The sequence below is a fragment of the Notolepis coatsorum genome, assembly GCF_963971535.1.
Source record: "Notolepis coatsorum genome assembly, chromosome: 7".
Classification (NCBI taxonomy): domain Eukaryota; kingdom Metazoa; phylum Chordata; class Actinopteri; order Aulopiformes; family Paralepididae; genus Notolepis; species Notolepis coatsorum.
This window is the reverse complement of record NC_140171.1, coordinates 424,029-443,981: the sequence shown is the minus strand read 5'-3', so window position 1 is coordinate 443,981 and position 19,953 is coordinate 424,029. Positions and strand designations below refer to the sequence as shown.

Genomic DNA, 19,953 nt, shown 5'->3' with positions numbered 1-19,953 from the left:
TTTATTTAGAAATCTTTATTAAAAGTCTCTGGGTTGCATTCGCCCAGAAAGTGACTGATCAAAAAGGCACTGCTGAACGTTTCTGCTCATCGGTACACGGACATTGTTAAATGCATAACTCGACTCCAATCCACGGACGTTCAAATCTAGAGCTCGTCCAACAGGCACCGGTGAGCGCCTCATAGAACTGAATCACAAACATCCTTTTCACCAGATAGGGTAGTAATAGCAGCGCTGGCTCATGGCTAGAAGGTATCCACGTTTTGTTGACCTTTCACCTTTAAAGTCATTTATAAACCTAACCCTTACCGTAACCCGTTTATAAACCTACCGTACTTTTCGGACTATAAGCCGCGGCTTTTCCCCCCATTTTTCGACCCTGCGGCTTATATAACTGTGCGGCTTATATGTGACTCGACGTGACCAAACCCGAAAATGTAAAAATCTAAATATTGCTTTTTTGACTGCATTGAAATGTTATTTATCTGTTCCCTTATTTGCTAAACTTAATACAACTTGTAAATGAGTTAATTCTTGTTATTTGTCCGACAGTATTGTGTCCCAATGCTAATTACATATGGTAATTAAACATTAAAACACCTGCAGCTTATAGTCCAGTGCGGCTTATATATGTACACATCATTCAATTTAGCTGCTGCGGCTTATAGTCAGGTGCGGCTTATAGTGCGAAAAGTACGGTAACTCTTACCATGACCCTAACCTCACTGTTTATAAACATAAACCTAACCGTTTATAAAACGAACCCTTACCCGGCTGTTTATAAACCTAACCCAACTGGAGACATCACAGCCCACCTTAAACCTAAAAGAGATGACTTTTTTTTGTGTGTGTAATGATACATTTTCTAAGTTAAAATGCATTTCAGCTAAATGCGTTTTAATTTCTAGCCGTGACCGTAGTGCCGCCTTTACAAATAGTTCTTGTTTTGAGATGTAGTGCCGCTTTCATAAATAGTTCCCGTTTTGAGATGTAGTGCCGCCTTCACAAATAGTTCCCGCTTCGAGACCGTAGTGCCACCTTTTTAAATAGTTCCCGCTTCGAGACCGTAGTGCCACCTTTTTAAATAGTTCCCGCTTCGAGACCGTAGTGCCACCTTTACCGTAGACAGGGTAAGTTAAGAACCAGTGTTTCCCCTAAATATCTATTTGTGGCGGTCAAGCAGGACAGCAGACAGGCCCACCACAAATAGTTAAATGCATGAGTATCAGTACAGTGATGTCAAATTGGTAGTTTCCCCCTCGATTATCAAATAAACACAAGGTACAATTTCAGTGAGTATGTCTTGTCCCAGTTTTACTATGGAGAAATCAGACTGGGGGGGAAAACTCTCTGAAATTGTACTAGTGAGTTCTCTCATTATCGTGACAGTAGGGTGATTTACATTTTCCTTTAAACCTCAGTGACTGGACTTGGGTACTCGGATCTAATTGTCCACCGTACACTATAACATGTCGTTAAAAAGGCACACACCTCTGTGCGTTCAGTAGAAAGATATCCGGCTGCAAGCTAGCCTAGCACAGCACAAATCAATGGAAGTGGATACGGACCTCGCTAGCCTAGCATAGCACAAATCAATGGAAGTGGATACGGATCAGCTAGCCTAGCACAGCACAAATCATTGGAAGTGGATATGGACCTCACTAGCCTATCTTAAGTTTTTTTGGCCAACGGCTAGGCTAGCTGATCCGTATCCGGTTTCATTGATTTGTGCTAAGCTTGGCTAGCTGATCCGTATCCGGTTTCATTCATTTGTGCTAAGCTAGGCTAGCCAGCAGCCGGATAGCCTTCTACTGAACGAACCAGAGAGGAAATTTGTATCCCTCTTCCTGTCAGATTCTGGACAAAAATATGGTAAGTGCATTTCCCTTAATGTTGGCGTGTTCCTTTAAGTCGTGGTAAGATACATCAAGAGGACCTGGCGCCTCAATTATCGAACTGTTCTTTGACTTAATCCAAGATTAAATCGTACGACCATTTCAAAGAATGTGAAGAAAAAAAATAATAATGATTATATTATCTATAGCATTCATACTTTGGATAACGATAGAAATTAGATTTAGCTAATCTTTTTTTTTACATCAACAACTTATTCACAAATCACAATTTTGGCTTGGATTTGGTCGTAAACACACATTTAGTTTCTAAGAACCTTTTATCAATTAGTGCCCTGGTTTGGGCTTTTGTTAGCAAGAAAGACTGAATTAAAACAATTTTGACAAGAAAATATTGTTCAAAAGTCCTAAAAAATAAACGATGTTCAAAATATGTGTGACACCGACCCAGAACGTGTGGTAAAGTGTGGACACCGACCCAGAACGCGTGGTAAAGTGTGACACCGACCCAGAACGTGTGGTAAAGTGCGACACCGACCCAGAACGCGTGGTAAAGTGTGACACCGACCCAGAACGCGTGGTAAAGTGTGACACCGACCCAGAACGTGTGGTAAAGTGCGACACCGACGGTTCCAAATAGGGAACAACAATGACAACCCAGACAATCACATTGCTGGGTTTTGACACGGCCCCATTCGATCATGTAGATATGCAACAAACGCTAAGACAGAAAGTGGTTGATTCAGTCGTTTCACAGGCAGAGGTTCGTCGACTCAAAGCCAATCAAGTCTCCACTCTCAGGTTGATTGATGCAAACAATTTGTCTTCATTATTAAATCAAAGATTTTACGAAAATAAGTTAAACTCCAAAAATATTCCCTTTGATGTCCCCTCTCTTGGTTTAGCTCAGTTCAAATCTAAAAAAAAAACTAGCACAGAGGTCAAGGTTTCAGCCACTCGTGAACTCCCAACTGTACGTCAAAAAAGAGCCCAGTCTCTTCACGTCACGGCGGCGTGAGGGACCAACGCGGGTCCATTCTCAGAACAAGATTTCAAGTATAATCTTCAGCAGACCGATCAGAATAGTCCAGAAGATGGACTCCTCCTCTTGGAAGTCCTCCTCGTCCGACTCCCGAGGCCGTTTCTGTGACGACCCCTGTCCCCCGCTCTCGGACGACGGGTAGGCGCCTTTGTCGAACGGGTCCCGGGTGGGCGCAGTCTGATCGTAAAACACCCGCATTTCGAACTCGCTCTCCCGGTGGGACGGGTGGCCGTAGATGCCGATGCCCACGGGGCGCACGAAGTCCCCGGGCACCACCAGCGCGTCCCGGCCGCACGTCGCCGACTGCAGCCGGTAGGTGTCGAAGCTGGGCCGCAGGGTCTCGTCGGAGACGTACAGGTCGGCGTCCCCCTTGAGTGAGTGAATGAATGAAAACTTTATTTACTTTAAACAGATTTTCAGAATGGGGCACAATACAGTACGGCTCAATACACACAATTGTTAACTCATTCTGCGCCATCGCTTAATACGCCAGAGGGCGCTAGTACGCCATCGCTTTAATCAATGGGGGGACTGCGAGATTTGCACGTGCTTAAGATATATCTTATATTATGGCTATGGGTCTAAATTAATACACCCGTCGATTGTCAGTGAGTTGCTTCAGGTCAACATGTACAAAACGGATTGTTTTTTCATCCGTACTGTTCCGTTTTGTACCGTTTTGAGTAGAATAGTTTTGGTGATTCTGGAATACACTAAACACGTTGTCATTTTTCGCCCGATTATCGAATCTTCCTGAAATCAACGCTAGATTATCATTATTATCCTTCCTCATGCAAGAATGAAAAGGGCCCTGGACCGCGGGGCTCCCCCGCCACCTCCTCCCACTCAACGGCACACAGCCACACACACGCAGCCGCGATCGAAATAAATATCAGATCAACGCAAGATTTTATATATTATAGTGTTCTTACCTGGTCTCTGATGCAATGCAAAAGAAAGAATCCAATTATCTGATCGCCATTCCAAATAGTGCTTGTGGAGGTCCGTCCCACATTACCGAGCGTTACACATGAACGGGCGGTCGGGGTTAGTGTACCATGCCATCGTTGTAAAGGCCTGCCTCGTCTGAGTATTTAAACCCCGCCCGTACGGCTCAGATCGGCCCTGAAAAGAAACTACACCATTTCTAATAGAGTGCAATACCTGCTGGAAGGCGTAGGCGGCGGTATTTGCCCTTTTGCGAGCTCAGACCCATTCCCAATGATAACATCAGGCTGGATGGATGAAAATGAATGGATATAGCTAATAAAAGAAATAACGATTAAAACCCGACTTTGTGATTGGCGCTGAACGAGTTAAAGGATAACTCCACTATTTTGGGAAATTAGCTTATTTAACATCTTCCCTGGAGTTAGACAAGAAGATGCATACCTTTTTTGTCTCTGTGCGTGCATTTTAGCTTTGGGAATAGATGCTCCGTTAGCATAGCTTAGCTTCATCACTGGAAGTGAGGCAGGACAGTAGCCTTACAGTGCCTTACAGTGTATTGCAAGGTCTGACATTGACCAAACTTGATATGCATGACCTTGGTGGGCTCTAGGTCAACTCCTGAAAAGGGGGTCAATGTCAGACCTTGCAATCAAAAGTTAGGGGCGCACTGAAATTATGGCAAGGGTTATTAGCCCCCTAACTTTTGATTGCAAAGTCTGACATTGACCCCCTTTTCAGGAGTTGACCTAGAGCCCACCAAGGTCATGCATATCAAGTTTGGTCAATGTCAGACCTTGCAATACACTGTAAGGCACTGTAAGGCTACTGTCCTGCCTCACTTCCAGTGATGAAGCTAAGCTATGCTAACGGAGCATCTATTCCCAAAGCTAAAATGCACGCACAGAGACAAAAAAGGTATGCATCTTCTTGTCTAACTCCAGGGAAGATGTTAAATAAGCTAATTTCCCAAAATAGTGGAGTTATCCTTTAACCCGACTTTTTCCGTGATTGGCGTTGAATGAGTTAAGGGGATGCAGACCCAGAGAAAGACGTTTGTCTTGTTTACATCAGGGTCCCCCATTTTCAATTCATAGTGACATTTATGACATCATGACATTTATGGCATAGGGACATACAGGTATAAAGTACTGTTACATTTGTGACATATATGATATGCAAATATACAGTACTGTTACCCATAGATCCTAACAGAGAATATATACATACGAGGGGGAGGAGACTACATTAGGAGGGGGGGGGTGGGTGGGTGGGAGAGAATATATACGGTGGGGAGGAGACCGTCTATTAGGAGGGGGTGGGGGTGGGGGGGTTTGGACATTTACGACGGCCAGTTTAGAATTGCAGCCTCCCGTAGGTGCTCTTTTAGAGCAGTGGTTCCCAAAGTCGGGGTCGCGACCCAAAGGTGGGCCGCGAGCAGCCACGGGAGGGCCGCGAGATGATTTTTCCAAATAATTTTTTTTTCTTCTTTCAGGCCACTGAACTTAGAAGCAGGCCAGGACAGTGTTTCTAGTTGTATTCTAAAATTATATTCTATTGTATTCTAAAATGTGACTATATGGTTTTATATTAACTTAATAAATAAACAAAAACGAAAAATCTACTTATTTCAACGAACATTTCAAACTAAATAACAGATTATGCACATAAAACGCTGAAAACAACCGAAGCAACAATAGTATTTTAATGAGGCTATTATTATTATTATTATTATTATTATTATTATTATTATTATTATTATTATTATTATTATTATTATTATTATGCAACAAGTTAGCCCTCTCATAAATAGCACATATAAATGAATAACTAACTTGAACTAATTTAGGATTGAAGTGATATTTGGCTTAAAAAATCGGTCACCTAAAAAAAAAAAAAAAAAAAAAAAAGCCTGACGATGTGCATTGGGCCGCGGCTCTCTTGACGCCTTATTTTCTGGGTCCCGGCCTGAAAAGTTTGGGAACCCCTGTTTTAGAGAGGTTTTGAATGTGGGTAGGTAGGGCTTCACATCTCCTCACGGCACCTTGAGGCTGCGCATGTGCAGCACGATCCTGCCGTCGTGGTTGAGGCGCAGGTAGCTGTAGTTCCCGGCGGCGATGTGTCCCTGGACCACGTGGAGCAACACCCACTCGTCCGGGACGCCGCCATGGTTGTCCTGCTCCTCCTCCTCCTCCTCCAGTGGATGCAGGAAGTCTCTCGTCTGGACCAGGACGATGACCACAGCAGCCAGGACACTAACGTAGGACAGCAGCACCATGGTGGTCAGGCTGTCGTCTCCTCAGTCCCTCCTCGCTGACTGGACCGCAACGGAGAACCTGAAGACGGGGGGGGGGGGGGGGGCGAGCATGTTAAATAGGATCAACGTGAATGTTAGGGATGGGTACCTTTCACATTTGAACCGGTACCTGTGAATCGATACCGGTACCCAACGGTACCTTTTTTCGGTACTTTAGTCTCAAGAAATGTAATTTACCTACCTCAGTCGTAAAAAAGAAAATCCAAACTTCAAATAACTACAATTTCGACAGTTTTCGGCTTGTCATTGCTCCGACTGCTTTGTTGTTGAATAAAGTCAAATCCTAGGTAAGCATATATTGTGCGTGTGAACGTTGACATGAAAAAAAAAGAAAAAAAAGTTTTTTTTTTCAGTATCTCACTTGATTAGATACTCTGTAGTACCGACGTGTTTCGATTCGGTACCTCAAAAGTACCGAATTCGGTACCCATCCCTAGTGAATGTAGAGCAGTGGCCCTTGCATGGAGTGAACGAATGAATGAATGAAAATTCGACTTAACAGATTGCAGAATGGGTACAATACAGTACGGCTCAATACACACAATTGTTAACACATTGAATGCCAGCGACGACATAGCGCTTTTTTTGTCTTTAAAAAAAAATAATTATTATCGATTTGAATTCATATTTCATCAATCTAGTCTCACGTTAGTGCTCCAAACTCTCTCTGAGCTCCATTGGGAAAATACCGCCCCCCATCGTCTCTCCCTGTTGTACTGCACCCCATTGGATTAGACTGAATGAAAGACATGGGGGGGGGGGGGGAGAAATCCAGTTTCCTCATTTTACTTCTCCGGCAAGCCATCCGAAGAGATCCAAGTCTTCGCCGACCCTCAGAACAGCGTGGAATCTGTATTTCCAGTACCCAGCGCTGAATCAATAAACGCAATCGATATTTGGAATGGCGATCAGGAATTGGAATAATCTTTTTGGAGAACATCTGATCTGAGGTAAGGAATCTATTTGACCAGTCTTAGGATAATCAGAGCTGTTTTCACAGAGATATCAGCGTGTGCCATATGTGTGTGTGTGTGCGCGCTAGGGATGGGAATTGATAAGATTTTATCGGTCCGATTCCATTATCGATTCTGCTTATCGATCCGATTCTTTATCGATTCCCTTATCGATTCCTGATCATTTTATAATTTAAATAAATAAATTGGAAATGCAACAGAACTAAGCTGGTTAGAATAACAACATGCAACTTGACATTTCTGATTGTCATTTAGTGTTGAGCCCCCATGTCAGAAAAATACAAAAACTGTAAAAAATTAAAAAAACTAACTATCGCCTTCTAGTATTTTAAAAGCAAGGTAAAAATTACCTCAACAATTCTAGTGTAAGCTGATAGCTAGCAAGATTGCACTGCTTACTAACTAACGTTGATACACCCAGATAGGGCTGGGCGATATGGCCTAAATATGATATCACGATATTTTCTGACCTTTCGGCGATACACGATACACATCACGATGTTTTTCTTTTTTACCCCAAACAATTCATTATGAGGCTTACCAAGACAGTATTTGAGTTTGCAAGCTAACATTAAAGACAAAATAAAATACCCATGCATTTAGCATTTTTATATTAGATTTAGATTAGATTATATATTGCATATGAGATATTATATGATTTAGATATGAAATATGATGAATTGAAAATGGGGGACCCTGATGTAAACAAGACTAAAGTCTTTCTCTGGTCTGCATCCCCTTAACAATTGTATGTATTGAGCTGTACTGTACCCATTCTGCAATATGTTAAAGTTTTAAATCAATCAATCAATAAATAAATAAATAGCATTTTAGCATTTTTATGAAACTACTGTATATATGTATGTCTCTAAATGTTTTGATGAATTGAAAATGGAGGACCCTTATGTAAAAAAGCCGAAAGTCTTTTTCTGGTCTTCATCCTCCTGTACTGTATTGTACCCATTCTGCAACCTTTTAATACAGTTTTCATTCATTCATTCTGACGGAAACATAATCATTTTGATTGACAGTCGAGTCTGCCAATGACGTCACACCGCTTGCACCCGCCCTGCTGTTCTTAGCACCAATCGGCAAGCGTTATTATTTTTTGACTTCCTGAATGTCCCGTGTGCTGAACAACGTCAACAAAGCTACTATAACGTTAGCTTCCCGCGGCCGTCGAGTAGGAGACCAGTGCTTCACAGGATGACTAAATGAGGCATAATGATTTTACTACAACGAATGTTATAATAAAAGCCTTTCCATACATCTGTCTGATTGAAAACTTTATTAACAGACCGCGGAATGGGCATATCTCAGCACAGGCTGAGATATGAACGAGTAACGTGTGGACCAGATTGACGCGACACAATCCTCTTGGGCAAAACATCACGATATCCACGATACGTTGAAAAAGTGTATCGTTAATGAACTGTACCCGATATTTATATAATATCGTCATATCGCCCAGCCCTACACCCAGGTTTACCACACAGTTAAAACACAGCTACTTGCATAAGAAGTTTCACTGTAGATGTCAAGGCTCCTGTGTTGGCTGGGAAATGCATGTATTTGACCGTTCTATTGAGATCGCGAGCAACGGTTCTCGCTTATTATTCCGGAAGTCCACCAATCCGAAACTATACTTTTAAAGTCCATATCACCAGGTTGCCTGCATCAATTCCAACATCCAATATACCAGATATGATGCCAAGAGCATGCTCTACAACACGGGATCATCCATTTCTATCTACACTAAAAGCTGTTCACATGTAAAAGGATTTTTATAAACTCATCTTAATTATGTGCTCAATAGTTTCATTTGATTACTATTTTACACATCATCATCCAATAACATTTTCTAGGACAACTGTTTAAATTTCCATGTAAGTGTTCACTTTTGCTCAGTTTCCATGACTTTTCCATACCTGGAAAATGAAAAAATAAATTCCATGTTTTCCAGGTACCGTGGGAACCCTGCCTGTTTCTATCCTTACCTCCATCTCGAAAGTCGTGGACAAAATAGTATACAAACAGGTCGAAAAGTACCTTGCGGGAAAAAAATCGAATCTACGAATTCCAATCTGGCTTCAGAACATCCCACTCCACTGACACATGCCTTCTCTATTTAAACGACCACATCAAACAAGAGGTGGACGCGGGAAAATACTGCGGCATGGTCATGCTGCTACAAAAGGCCTTCGACACTGTCAATCACACCATTCTGATTGACAAGCTAAAAGCAATTGGTTTTGAAACGTTTGATAGTCTATCAGTGAGCTGGATGCAATCCTACCTGGAGGGGAGAGAACAGATGGTGGAGGTAAACGGTACCCTATCCCCCCCCCCCCCTCCCAGTGAGCTGTGGTGTTCCACAAGGAAGCATACTAGGACTGCTACTGTTCCTAATTTATGCAAAGAACATGTGGTCAGCTTGTGACTGCAACTTGTTCCTGTTTGCGGACGACTGAGCCATGGTGGTCTCTAACAAGAACAAGTTACAGGTTGAAAAAACCCTCAGCTCGGAACTAGGCAGAATATGCATATGGCTCGCTGATAAACTATCATTACACCTGGGCAAAACAGAGTCCATTCTCTTCGGTTCAAATAACAAACTCAGCCAGACCGACGGCTTCTCAGTTACAGTGGGTGACAATATTGTCACAAGGAAAGATGAAATTACATACCTAGGTTCCATCCTAGAGGCAAATCTTTCCTGTGACAAAATGGCATCCAATGTAATAAAAAAAGTCAACCAACAAACTAGATTCTTGTACTGGATCTCCTCTCTGGTAAACAGGAATACCCTGAAGACTAGAGTTGTTCCGATACCGATACTAGTATCGGAAATGCCGCCGATACTGCCTAAAATGCTAGTATCGGTATCGGCGAGTACACGTAAATTCTAGCCTCCGATCCCATGATGTAATTTATCTCCTGCCGAGTCCTGCGGAGAGTGAGGATTATAAAATGAACATGTTTTAAAGTGTGATGCTGTGTCATTTTAACAGCAGATACACTTTCTTAAATTCCATTGTCCCCGACAGTGCGGTGTGACGGGGAGCTCGGACGGGAATCGGGATGTGTTTGGCTGGTGTTATGATAGCATTAGCTGGAAAGATAGCTAGTTGGAACAACATCCGCTTTTAACGTTACATCAAATCAGATGATCGCCTGTCCTTTCTCCAGGACCTAACACTGTCCGTGACCGTCTATCAACAATAATGCACCCACGGTGAATTGTATTTAAGTTAAGTAGCTACGGACTAGCGTTAGCTGACTATTACTAACGTTATCTTAATGTCGATGCGGGAAGGCGAGCTAGGTCAGTTAGCTTAGCTTGATAACGTTACCGTGTCTAAAGTTGGTGCTATTCACATAATCCAGCAATAATGGCTGCAGACCTGCAAGCAAAGTACAGCAAGTGCCAAAGGATAAGAGTCTGAGGCGGAGTTTCAAAAGAGAATGTTGAATATTTATTTTGCATCAAAAATCACAACATGAACGTCTGCCACTAGCTTACAGACTGAATAGGGTATATCTGCAGAGCCACTGAGTAGCGAGTGCAACACCGTTTAATGTCCGTGTGGATCATTGGAGTAGGGTATATCTGCAGTGCTGCAGCCCATACTCATTGATTAATGATACTAATACAAATCTATACAATCACCTGTTGTTGAATAAATACCATACGTTCTAGTTATTACTAAAAAACAGTATAACAGTATCTGAAAAAAAAAAAAAAAAAAAAAAAAAAGGTATAATTTATATAATTTTTTTTTTAAATTTTTTTTTATGCACTGGTATCGGATAAATATCGGTATCGGCCGATACCCAAAGCTTAGGTATCGGAATTAGGGCTGGGCGATATGGCCTAAATATGATATCACGATATTTTCTGACCTTTCGGCGATACACGATACACATCACGATGTTTTTATTTTTTTCCCCAAACAATTCATTATGAGGCTTACCAAGACAGTATTTGAGTTTGCAAGCTAACATTAAAGACTAAATAAAATACCCATGCATTTAGCATTTTTATATTATATATTAGATTTAGATTATTAGATTATTAGATTATATATTGCATATATGTAGCAATGAGATATTATATGATTTAGATATGAAATATGATTAATTGAAAATGGGGGACCCTGATGTAAACAAGACGAAAGACTTTCTCTGGTCTGCATCCCCTTAACAATTGTATGTATTGAGCTGTACTGTACCCATTCTGCAATATGTTAATAAAGTTTTAAATCAATCAATCAATCAATCAATAAATAGCATTTTAGCATTTTTATGAAACTACTGTATATTTGTATGTCTCTAAATGTTTTGATGAATTGAAAATAGAGGACCCTTATGTAAAAAAGCCGAAAGTCTTTTTCTGGTCTTCATCCCCCAGTCCACTGTTGTTGTATTGAGCTGTACTGTATTGTACCCATTCTGCAATCGTTAATAACGTTCTCATTCATTCGATCATTCAGCCGGCAACAGCATAATTTTGATTGACAGTCGAGTCTGCAAATTACGTCACACCGATTGAACCCGCCCTGCTGTTCTTAGCACCAATCGGCAAGCTCTATGCGTTTTTTACTTCCGCAATTGATTTTGACGAGAGCTGAGCTCAGCTCAACGACAACAACAGCTCCCTGCGGCAGACGAGTGATTACCAGCGCACCGCAGCATGACTAAACAAGCCATAATGATTTTATTGCAACGAATGTTATAATAAAAGCCTTTCCATACATCTGTCTGATTGAAAACTTTATTAACAGACCGCAGAATGGGCATGCACAACTCCGCACGGGCTGAGATATGAACAGTAACGCTTGCTATCTATGTCGTCATCGGACGTTGCTATGTTTGGGTAAATACGCTAATGTTATTGAACGTGTAACTAACTATATAACGTTAATGCCACAAAACGAATGCCTTTGTTAATAATAATTAGTAACTTTGATGCAGTAGTGTGTGTGGGGGCGGCGTTGTTCAAAAGTTTGAACGGGTGTGGACCAGATTGACGCGACACAATCCTCTTGGGCAAAACATCACGATATCCACAATACGTTAAAAAAGTGTATCGTTAATGAACTGTACCCGATATTTATATAATATCGTCATATCGCCCAGCCCTAATCGGAATCGGATCGGAAAGGGAAAAATGGTATCGGAACATCTCTACTGAAGACTCTGGCAGGAGCACTCATTCAAGGGTACTATGACTATGCTTGCACCTCATGGTACCAAAGCACCTCAAAGGCGCTAAAAACAAAATTACAAACATCTCAAAACAAACTGGTCACACTACTGCTTGACCTGTCCTTACCCCTAGAACCCACCTCACCCCTGCCCACTTTGACAACCTAGGATGGCTTAGAGTAGACGACAGAGTACAGCAACTTGCAATGGGCCTGGTCTACAAGATACACTACACCACTAAGGTACCCATGTACATGTCAAAATACTTCCCAAAGGTCAGTGAATACCACGATCACAACACCAGAGGGAGCTCCAAATCATGTTAAACCCAGATTCGGCTCAAACAAGGGACTAAACACGTTTCGCAATTATGCCACATCAATGTGGAACGCCCTACCCACAGCTGTAAAGGAATGTGAATCACTACCAACTTTCAAAAGCACTCTCAAAGAACACCTACGGGAGACTGCAATTCGAAACTGGCCCCTGTAAATGTCCTAACCCAACCCCCTCCAATGTACAATAAATTACCAAGTATGGTCTGGTATGGTATGATGAATTGAAAATGGGGGACCCTGAAGTAAACAAGACGAAAGTCTTTCTCTGGTCTGCATCCCCTTAACTGTGTTAATTGTGTGTATTGAGCTGTACTGTATTGTACCCATTCTGCAATCTGTTAATAAAGTTTTCAATCAATCAATCAATCAGTCTTGTCAATATTCCAATGTACAGTTTTGCTTGTACAGTTGTACAGTGTGTCCCCCCCCCCACCACCTCCAATGCACATCTAAAGTTAGCCATCACATCTAAAGTTAGCTACGTTAGCCATCACATCTAAAGTTAGCTACGTTAGCATCACATCTAAAGTTAGCTACGTTAGCCATCACATCTAAAGTTAGCTACGTTAGCCATCACATCTAAAGTTAGCTACGTTAGCCACCACATCTAAAGTTAGCTACGTTAGCCATCACATCTAAAGTTAGCTACGTTAGCCATCACATCTAAAAGGTAGCTACGTTAGCTAGCTGCCGCTGACGTTAGCTTGCTAACGTTTGCTAAAATAGCGCCCGAGTTGCTTCCAAGGTCTGGAAGATATACCGAGACCGCTAAGAAAATATACCGAGACCGCGACCTGGCCTACACATACATGTAGTCGCCGACTGTTTCCCTGTAACGTTACATGTTTGTATCACCATTACTTACACGTCTGTCATTTTCGAATCAGCATCGTTAACCTGGCGCAGCGAAAGTTCACTTCTTAACTTCCGCTCCACGGAATCCCCACAAACAGCAAGCATAAGACTACTGGCCCCTAGCGGCGCAGTGCAGTACTGAGCAGAACAGTGGGCCTATAGACTCTATACGATAGGCCCACTGTTACTATAGGCCAGAGATTACACTTCTCAAACCTTTCATGTCAAGGGCATTGATTGATTGATTGAAAACTGTATTAACAGATTGCAGAATGGGTACAATACAGTACAGCCAGGGGCGGACTGGGACACAAATTCAGCCCGGGACATTTAGACGCACCAGCCCACACCGGCCCACACACAGTCCCCGAAACCGGCCCACACAACGGCCGTTATGAAACACTTGTCCAGTATTAAACAACCCAAGGCTGTGGGTAAGGAGTCAACATTAGGGAGACCAAATCTACACCCCGCCCCTAGATGTGCACTCGTGCACAGTGCACGCACGCACGCACGCACACACACACACACACACACACACACACACACACCTACACACACACACACACACACACACACACACACACACACACACATACACACACACACACACACAAGTGCAGCTCGATAAATTAGAATATTGTGGAAAAGTTATTTTATTTCAGTAATTCAATTAAAAAAGTGAAACTCTTGTAGATTATATATTCATTACACACAAAGTGAAATATTTCAAGCCTTATTCGTTTTAATTTTGATGATTATGTCTTACAGCTCATTCTGTATCACAAAAAAAAATAGATGTATTTTTACATTTACATTTACATTTAGTCATTTAGCTGACGCTTTTATCCAAAGCGACTTACAAGTTCTGTACGACAAGTCATCAGGAAGGGCACAACTCTATCAGCTGAGTAACAATGTTCATCAAAGTGTTGGGTGCTACAGTGTAGGTTTGTTTATTAGGACAAGTGTATGACAGTAAGGTTAGTTAGGGATACCTTTTTTTATTTTTATTTATTTTTTGGATAGTGGTTGAAGAAGTGCGTCTTTAGTCGACGGCGAAAGATTGGACGGGTTTCGGCTGTTCTAACTGGGGTGGGTAGTTCATTCAATCATTGTGGGGCAAGGACTGAGAATAGGCAGTTTCTCTTTGATGACCCTCCCGGAGCTCGGATAGGAGTACAGGTCTGAGGCGGCCAGAAGATGCAGAGCGTAGGGTTCTTGAGGGTGTGTAGTTAGAAGACCATTGACCGGAGGTAGGCGGGAGCGGTTCCCTTTGCCGCACAGTATGCTAGGTCGAGGGCCTTGAAGCGGATTCGTGCAGTGTAACGCTCCAAGATCATCTCATGCCTGGGAGAGAGAATGTCCCAGGCAGAGAGTTGACAGCTGTGTCATACCACCATCCAGCGGTCACCTGCAGACAATGCACTCAGCCCTGAACCTAATGGTCCAAATCAATAACGTTCTAATGTGGCAATTAGTGTCCTTATTACAAGTGTTGTCTGTTTAGGTTTGTTCTGTGTTAGTATTCTTATTCTGTGTTTGTATTTAGCCTGTGTGTGTTCTTTGATGGTTGTATTGTATTTTGTTTTGTATTAGTTCTAGTGTCTCTTCCCCCAGCTGTTGATCGTTTGTAATCATTGTAATTAGGTTGAGTATATTAGGTTGTCCTGTTCCCACTTCCTGTTGTGGCGTCATACCTCCGTGTTACCCGTTCGTTGTACCTTGCTGTCGTCTCCCTTGCCCTGCTGTTGTACTTAGATATGTCCACTGCTGTTGTACTTAGAGTCAGTAAGTGATTTAGTATTCTGTTTTTGTCATCTTTGTTTTTGTATCTCAGTCCGTGTTTGTAGTTAGCGCCAGCGCCGCTGTGCCCTTTTGTTTTGTATGATATATATTACCTGCCTTGCTCTTGCCTTGAGTTCTATATTAAAGAACACTGTTGAGAAGAGTAACCACCGTCTCCTTTGTACTTCTAACCGCATATTGGGTCCTTCTGCCATGCCGAATCGTAACAGTGCAGCAATGGGGAGCCAGTGCAGGTCCCTAAGAAGTGGGTTGACATGGGCCGACTTCGGTAGGTTTGAGATCAGACGGGCCGCTGCATTCTGAATGAGTTGAAGAGGCTTGGTGGCAGTGGCCGGGAGGCCAGCGAGCAGTGTGTTGCAGTAGTCGAGGCGGGAGATAACTGTTGATTGGACAAGAAGTTGGGTGGCTTCTTTTGTCAGGAAGGGGCGGATCCTTCTCACGTTGCTCAGGAGGAATCTGCAGGTTCTGGTTGTCGCTGCGATGTGAGCAGAGAAGTTCAGCTGGTCGTCGAGGACAACACCAAGGTTCTTGGCGGTCGGGGACGCGGTCACAGCTGCATTCTCGACTGTGATGGAAAGGTCGGTCATATCATATACCAACGTTTCTCAACTTTTTTTTCAGTCACGGCACCCTTCATGTGTTTATAGGTCTCACCCTCTGGCCTCTGAAGTTGCTAATGTCTTTTTTATTTGGGCCTCACAGGGTTAAAAGTACCCTGTGAGACCCACGGTTGCAAAATTACAAAATCACTTTTAGCCATTTAAAAAAAGAATGTTTATTTAAAAAAAGTTAAGCACATGTATAGTCAATTGGTCCTGTTGTTCAGCCTCACATGCTAGTTGATAGTAAATGTGTTTATATGTCCCACCCTCTGGCCTCTGAAGTTGCTAATGTCTTTTTAATTTGGGCCTCACAGGGTTAAACCTCTTAAGCCTGAGATATACAGTAAAAGTGTATATTTTCAGCATTACGTTTGTTTACCAATTATTTTTCTCAGGGCATCGAGTCGGAAACCGGCGCATATTGACAGGAGGAAGTGGTACAGCCAAAAGTGAGTGTAGTCTTTTGAAGGAAGACACTCGGGGCTTTCGAATTTCGAAAAACTACCCTACCCAGCTCACACCAGCCCCTGTCAATCATCTGACTTCTGGATTTACTTTTTTTATTTCTCTTATTTTTTGGGATTATCTCCCACAAACCTGAACGTTATTGCCATAAAACAGAACGCAGTTAGTTTCTCTACCTTTCTGTGAACGTCTTGCAAAAAACGGTGTTGCAATATGATGAAAAATGGTGGAGAAATTTACATTATAAAAAATATGTCAGAATTCAGTACTGTATCTACAAAACCTTCTGTTTAATCATCTTCCCTTTATTAATTTGCTTAGATTTTTCAGGTCTGGTCAATTTTAGCATGGTGTTATTCACAGTCAAAGATTTTTTTTTTTTTTTTTTTAAATATAATTGATATTCTCCTTTGGTTAATTACAATTTACTCAAGCCTAGTAACAGACACACTATTTCTGACACTGATCCTGTTATGGTTTGTAACCGACCCCAATCGCACAACACAAGACAGGTATGATGGTTTGCCAAGAAACAGATATTTATTGAACAACAGGGAAAAACAGGGAAAAGGGCACTGTCCCTTTAAGGGAGAATCACAAATACAGGAATATAATATGAGGGGAAGGAAAGGTGCCTTTAAGAGGCGGGCAGGAAAAGGGAACACTAAGGGAAGGTTAAAGGAACGCTAGGGGAAACATTAAAGGAACGCTAGGGGAACTAGAGACTAGGAGAGGTCGGGACAGGAGAGCTAGGGAACAGGAGAACTGGGGACTAGGAGAACTAGGGACAAGGAACTAGGTGGAACTAGAAGGGGAGAACTTGGGACCAGGAACTAGGTGGAACTAGAAAGGGGAGAACTAGGGAACAGAGGGGACTGAGGCCCGCGGAGGCGGGCTGGGGAACAGGGAGGAACTGGGGACAGAGACCCGCGGAGGCGGGCTGGGGACAGGGAGGAACTGGGGACTGGTGGGAAAACATCTGGGCCGCTCTGCAGAACAGAGGAGAGGGTTAATATTCAAAAGGGAACAAACAGAGCAGATGCAGAACAGTCCAAATAAACAAAGTAACAAAATAATAATATCTTCGTGTGACAAACACACAGGGGGAGATGTAATGTCCAAAAATACTATCTAAGTGAGAACTAAAGGAGGCAATACGCTGGGTGAGTGACATCACAATCAAAACTCACCCAGGCGTATGCGTAATGGTACAGGAACAGCAGCGAGACGGGGGCAAGAGGCATTACGCTGAGTGAGTGACATCACAATCAAAACTCACCCAGGCGTATGCGTAAAGGTACAGGGACAGCAGCGGGAACGGGGGCAAGAGGCATTACGCTGAGTGAGTGACATCACAATCAAAACTCACCCAGGCGTATGCGTAAAGGTACAGGGACAGCAGCGGGAACGGGGGCAAAAAGCATTACGCTGAGTGAGTGACATCACAATCAAACTCACCCAGGCGTATGCGTAAAGGTACAGGGACAGCAGCGGGAACGGGGGCAAGGGCACTACGCTGGGTGAGTGACATCACAATCAAAACTCACCCAGGCGTATGCGTAAAGGTACAGGGACAGCAGCGGGGCGAGGGCATCGCCACCGGGTGGCTGGCTGTCCGAGCCGAGGAACAGAGTGCTGGAACAGTGGCGGTGGCGAGGGTGTCGTCCACCGGGTAGCCGACTGTCGGAGCCGAGGAACAGAGTGCTGGAACAGTGGCGGTGGCGAGGGTGTCGTCCACCGGGTAGCCGCTGTCGGAGCCGAGGAACAGAGTGCGCGCCACACCTTGGTGTGCGCGTCGGAACAGTGGCGGTGGCGAGGGTGTCGTCCACCGGGTAGCCGCTGTCGGAGCCGAGGAACAGAGTGCTGGAACAGTGGCGGTGGCGAGGGTGTCGTCCACCGGGTAGCCGCTGTCGGAGCCGAGGAACAGAGTGCGCGCCACACCTTGGTGTGCGCGTCGGAACAGTGGCGGTGGCGAGGGTGTCGTCCACCGGGTAGCCGCTGTCGGAGCCGAGGAACAGAGTGCGCGCCACACCTTGGTGTGCGCGTCGGAACAGTGGCGGTGGCGAGGGTGTCGTCCACCGGGTAGCCGCTGTCGGAGCCGAGGAACAGAGTGCGCGCCACACCTTGGTGTGCGCGTCGGAACCGAGAGACGCCTCGGGGTGCGTCTGCGAGGAGGAGTGTGCCAAGCACGAGGATCCTTGGAAGATGCGCGTTGCGCGCTGGAGACTGGAGAGCGTGCCAAGCCCTTGAAGATGCGCGTTGCGCGCTGGTGACTGGAGAGCGTGCCAAGCCCTTGCAGATGCGCGTTGCGCGCTGGTGACTGGAGAGCGTGCCAAGCACGAGGATCCTTGGAAGATGCGCGTTGCGCGCTGGAGACTGGAGAGCGTGCCAAGCCCTTGAAGATGCGCGTTGCGCGCTGGTGACTGGAGAGCGTGCCAAGCCCTTGCAGATGCGCGTTGCGCGCTGGTGACTGGAGAGCGTGCCAAGCCCGAGGGTCCGGGAGATGCGCGTTGGTCTAGATGTGCGTCAGGACGAACAGCTGCGCTGGGGTCTGCAGTGGAGCGCTGGGGTGCCTCCCGTGGAAGTACAGGGAGCGCAGAACAGTCTCCTCCACAGGCTACGGCGACAGCAGACGAAGGCTGGAGCAAACATCTCAAGGCTGGAGAGATCCATATACAGCATTGGTAGACCAGAGGATCTCCCGAAAGAGTCTAGATGTTAGAGAATATGACTCAGCATGAATACAACACGACCCCACGCCGAAACGAGGGGAAGAGCCCTGGTATTTAAAGCCCACAGGGGAACTAATTAGCCTGCCACCACAGGTGCGAGAGGTAATTGATAATCGAACTAAAAGTGTGAGTTCGGCACCAGACCAATCAAACACATAATGACAGGTAGTCCAGGTGTGGCCACTGAGAGTAAACGAGAGTAAAGAACGAGAGGGTGGGGGCTAGAGAGAGTGAGTGAGAAGAGAATTCCTAAACAGTAGGCTTAAAGAAAACAGAGAAAGTTGGTGAGCAGCGGACAAAACCTCACAGTACCCCCCCCTCAACGGGAGCCACCCGGCGACCCAAAACAAATACAGACAGAGTGGCAGGGGGCAAAACAAGAGGTACTGGCCAAGCCAGCAGGGGAAGCCACCACAAGAGTGGGGCTAGCAAAAGAAACAGGGTCGCCGAGGGGTAACTAGGGTAGCAGAGGGGCAACTGGGGGAACTGGTCTAGAGGAACTGGTCTAGAGGAACTGGGTCTAGAGAACTAGTCTAGAGCAACTGGTCTAGAGGAACTGAGGGGCAAGCAGGGTAGCAAAGGGGTAACCATGGTAGCACCGGGAAAGGGCTAGCAGAGGGAAGGTTAGCTGCCAGGGCACTGATAGCTACAGGGCCTATGCTAGCTGTACTGCTACATCAACATAGAGGCTGCGCTAGCTGCCGAGCTAGGCTAGCAGAGGGAAAGGGTAGCTGCCAAGGCACTGATAGCTACAGGGCCTATGCTAGCTGTACTGCTACATCAACATAGAGGCTGCGCTAGCTGCCGGAG

At 44.4% G+C, this 19,953-nt stretch overlaps 1 protein-coding gene across 1 annotated transcript; it reads right to left on the bottom strand.

Annotated features, from left to right (window-relative positions):
- On the bottom strand, positions 1 to 13,625 carry cUnh6orf120 (chromosome Un C6orf120 homolog). Its single transcript, XM_084318145.1, has 3 exons — positions 13,546 to 13,625; positions 5,888 to 6,179; positions 1 to 3,264 (listed from the first exon to the last, which is right to left on the bottom strand). The coding sequence occupies exons 2-3, from the start codon at positions 6,119 to 6,121 to the stop codon at positions 2,893 to 2,895; spliced, it is 606 nt and encodes a 201-aa protein (XP_084174271.1). The 5' UTR covers positions 6,122 to 6,179; positions 13,546 to 13,625; the 3' UTR covers positions 1 to 2,892.
- Positions 13,626 to 19,953: the final 6,328 nt, after the last annotated feature.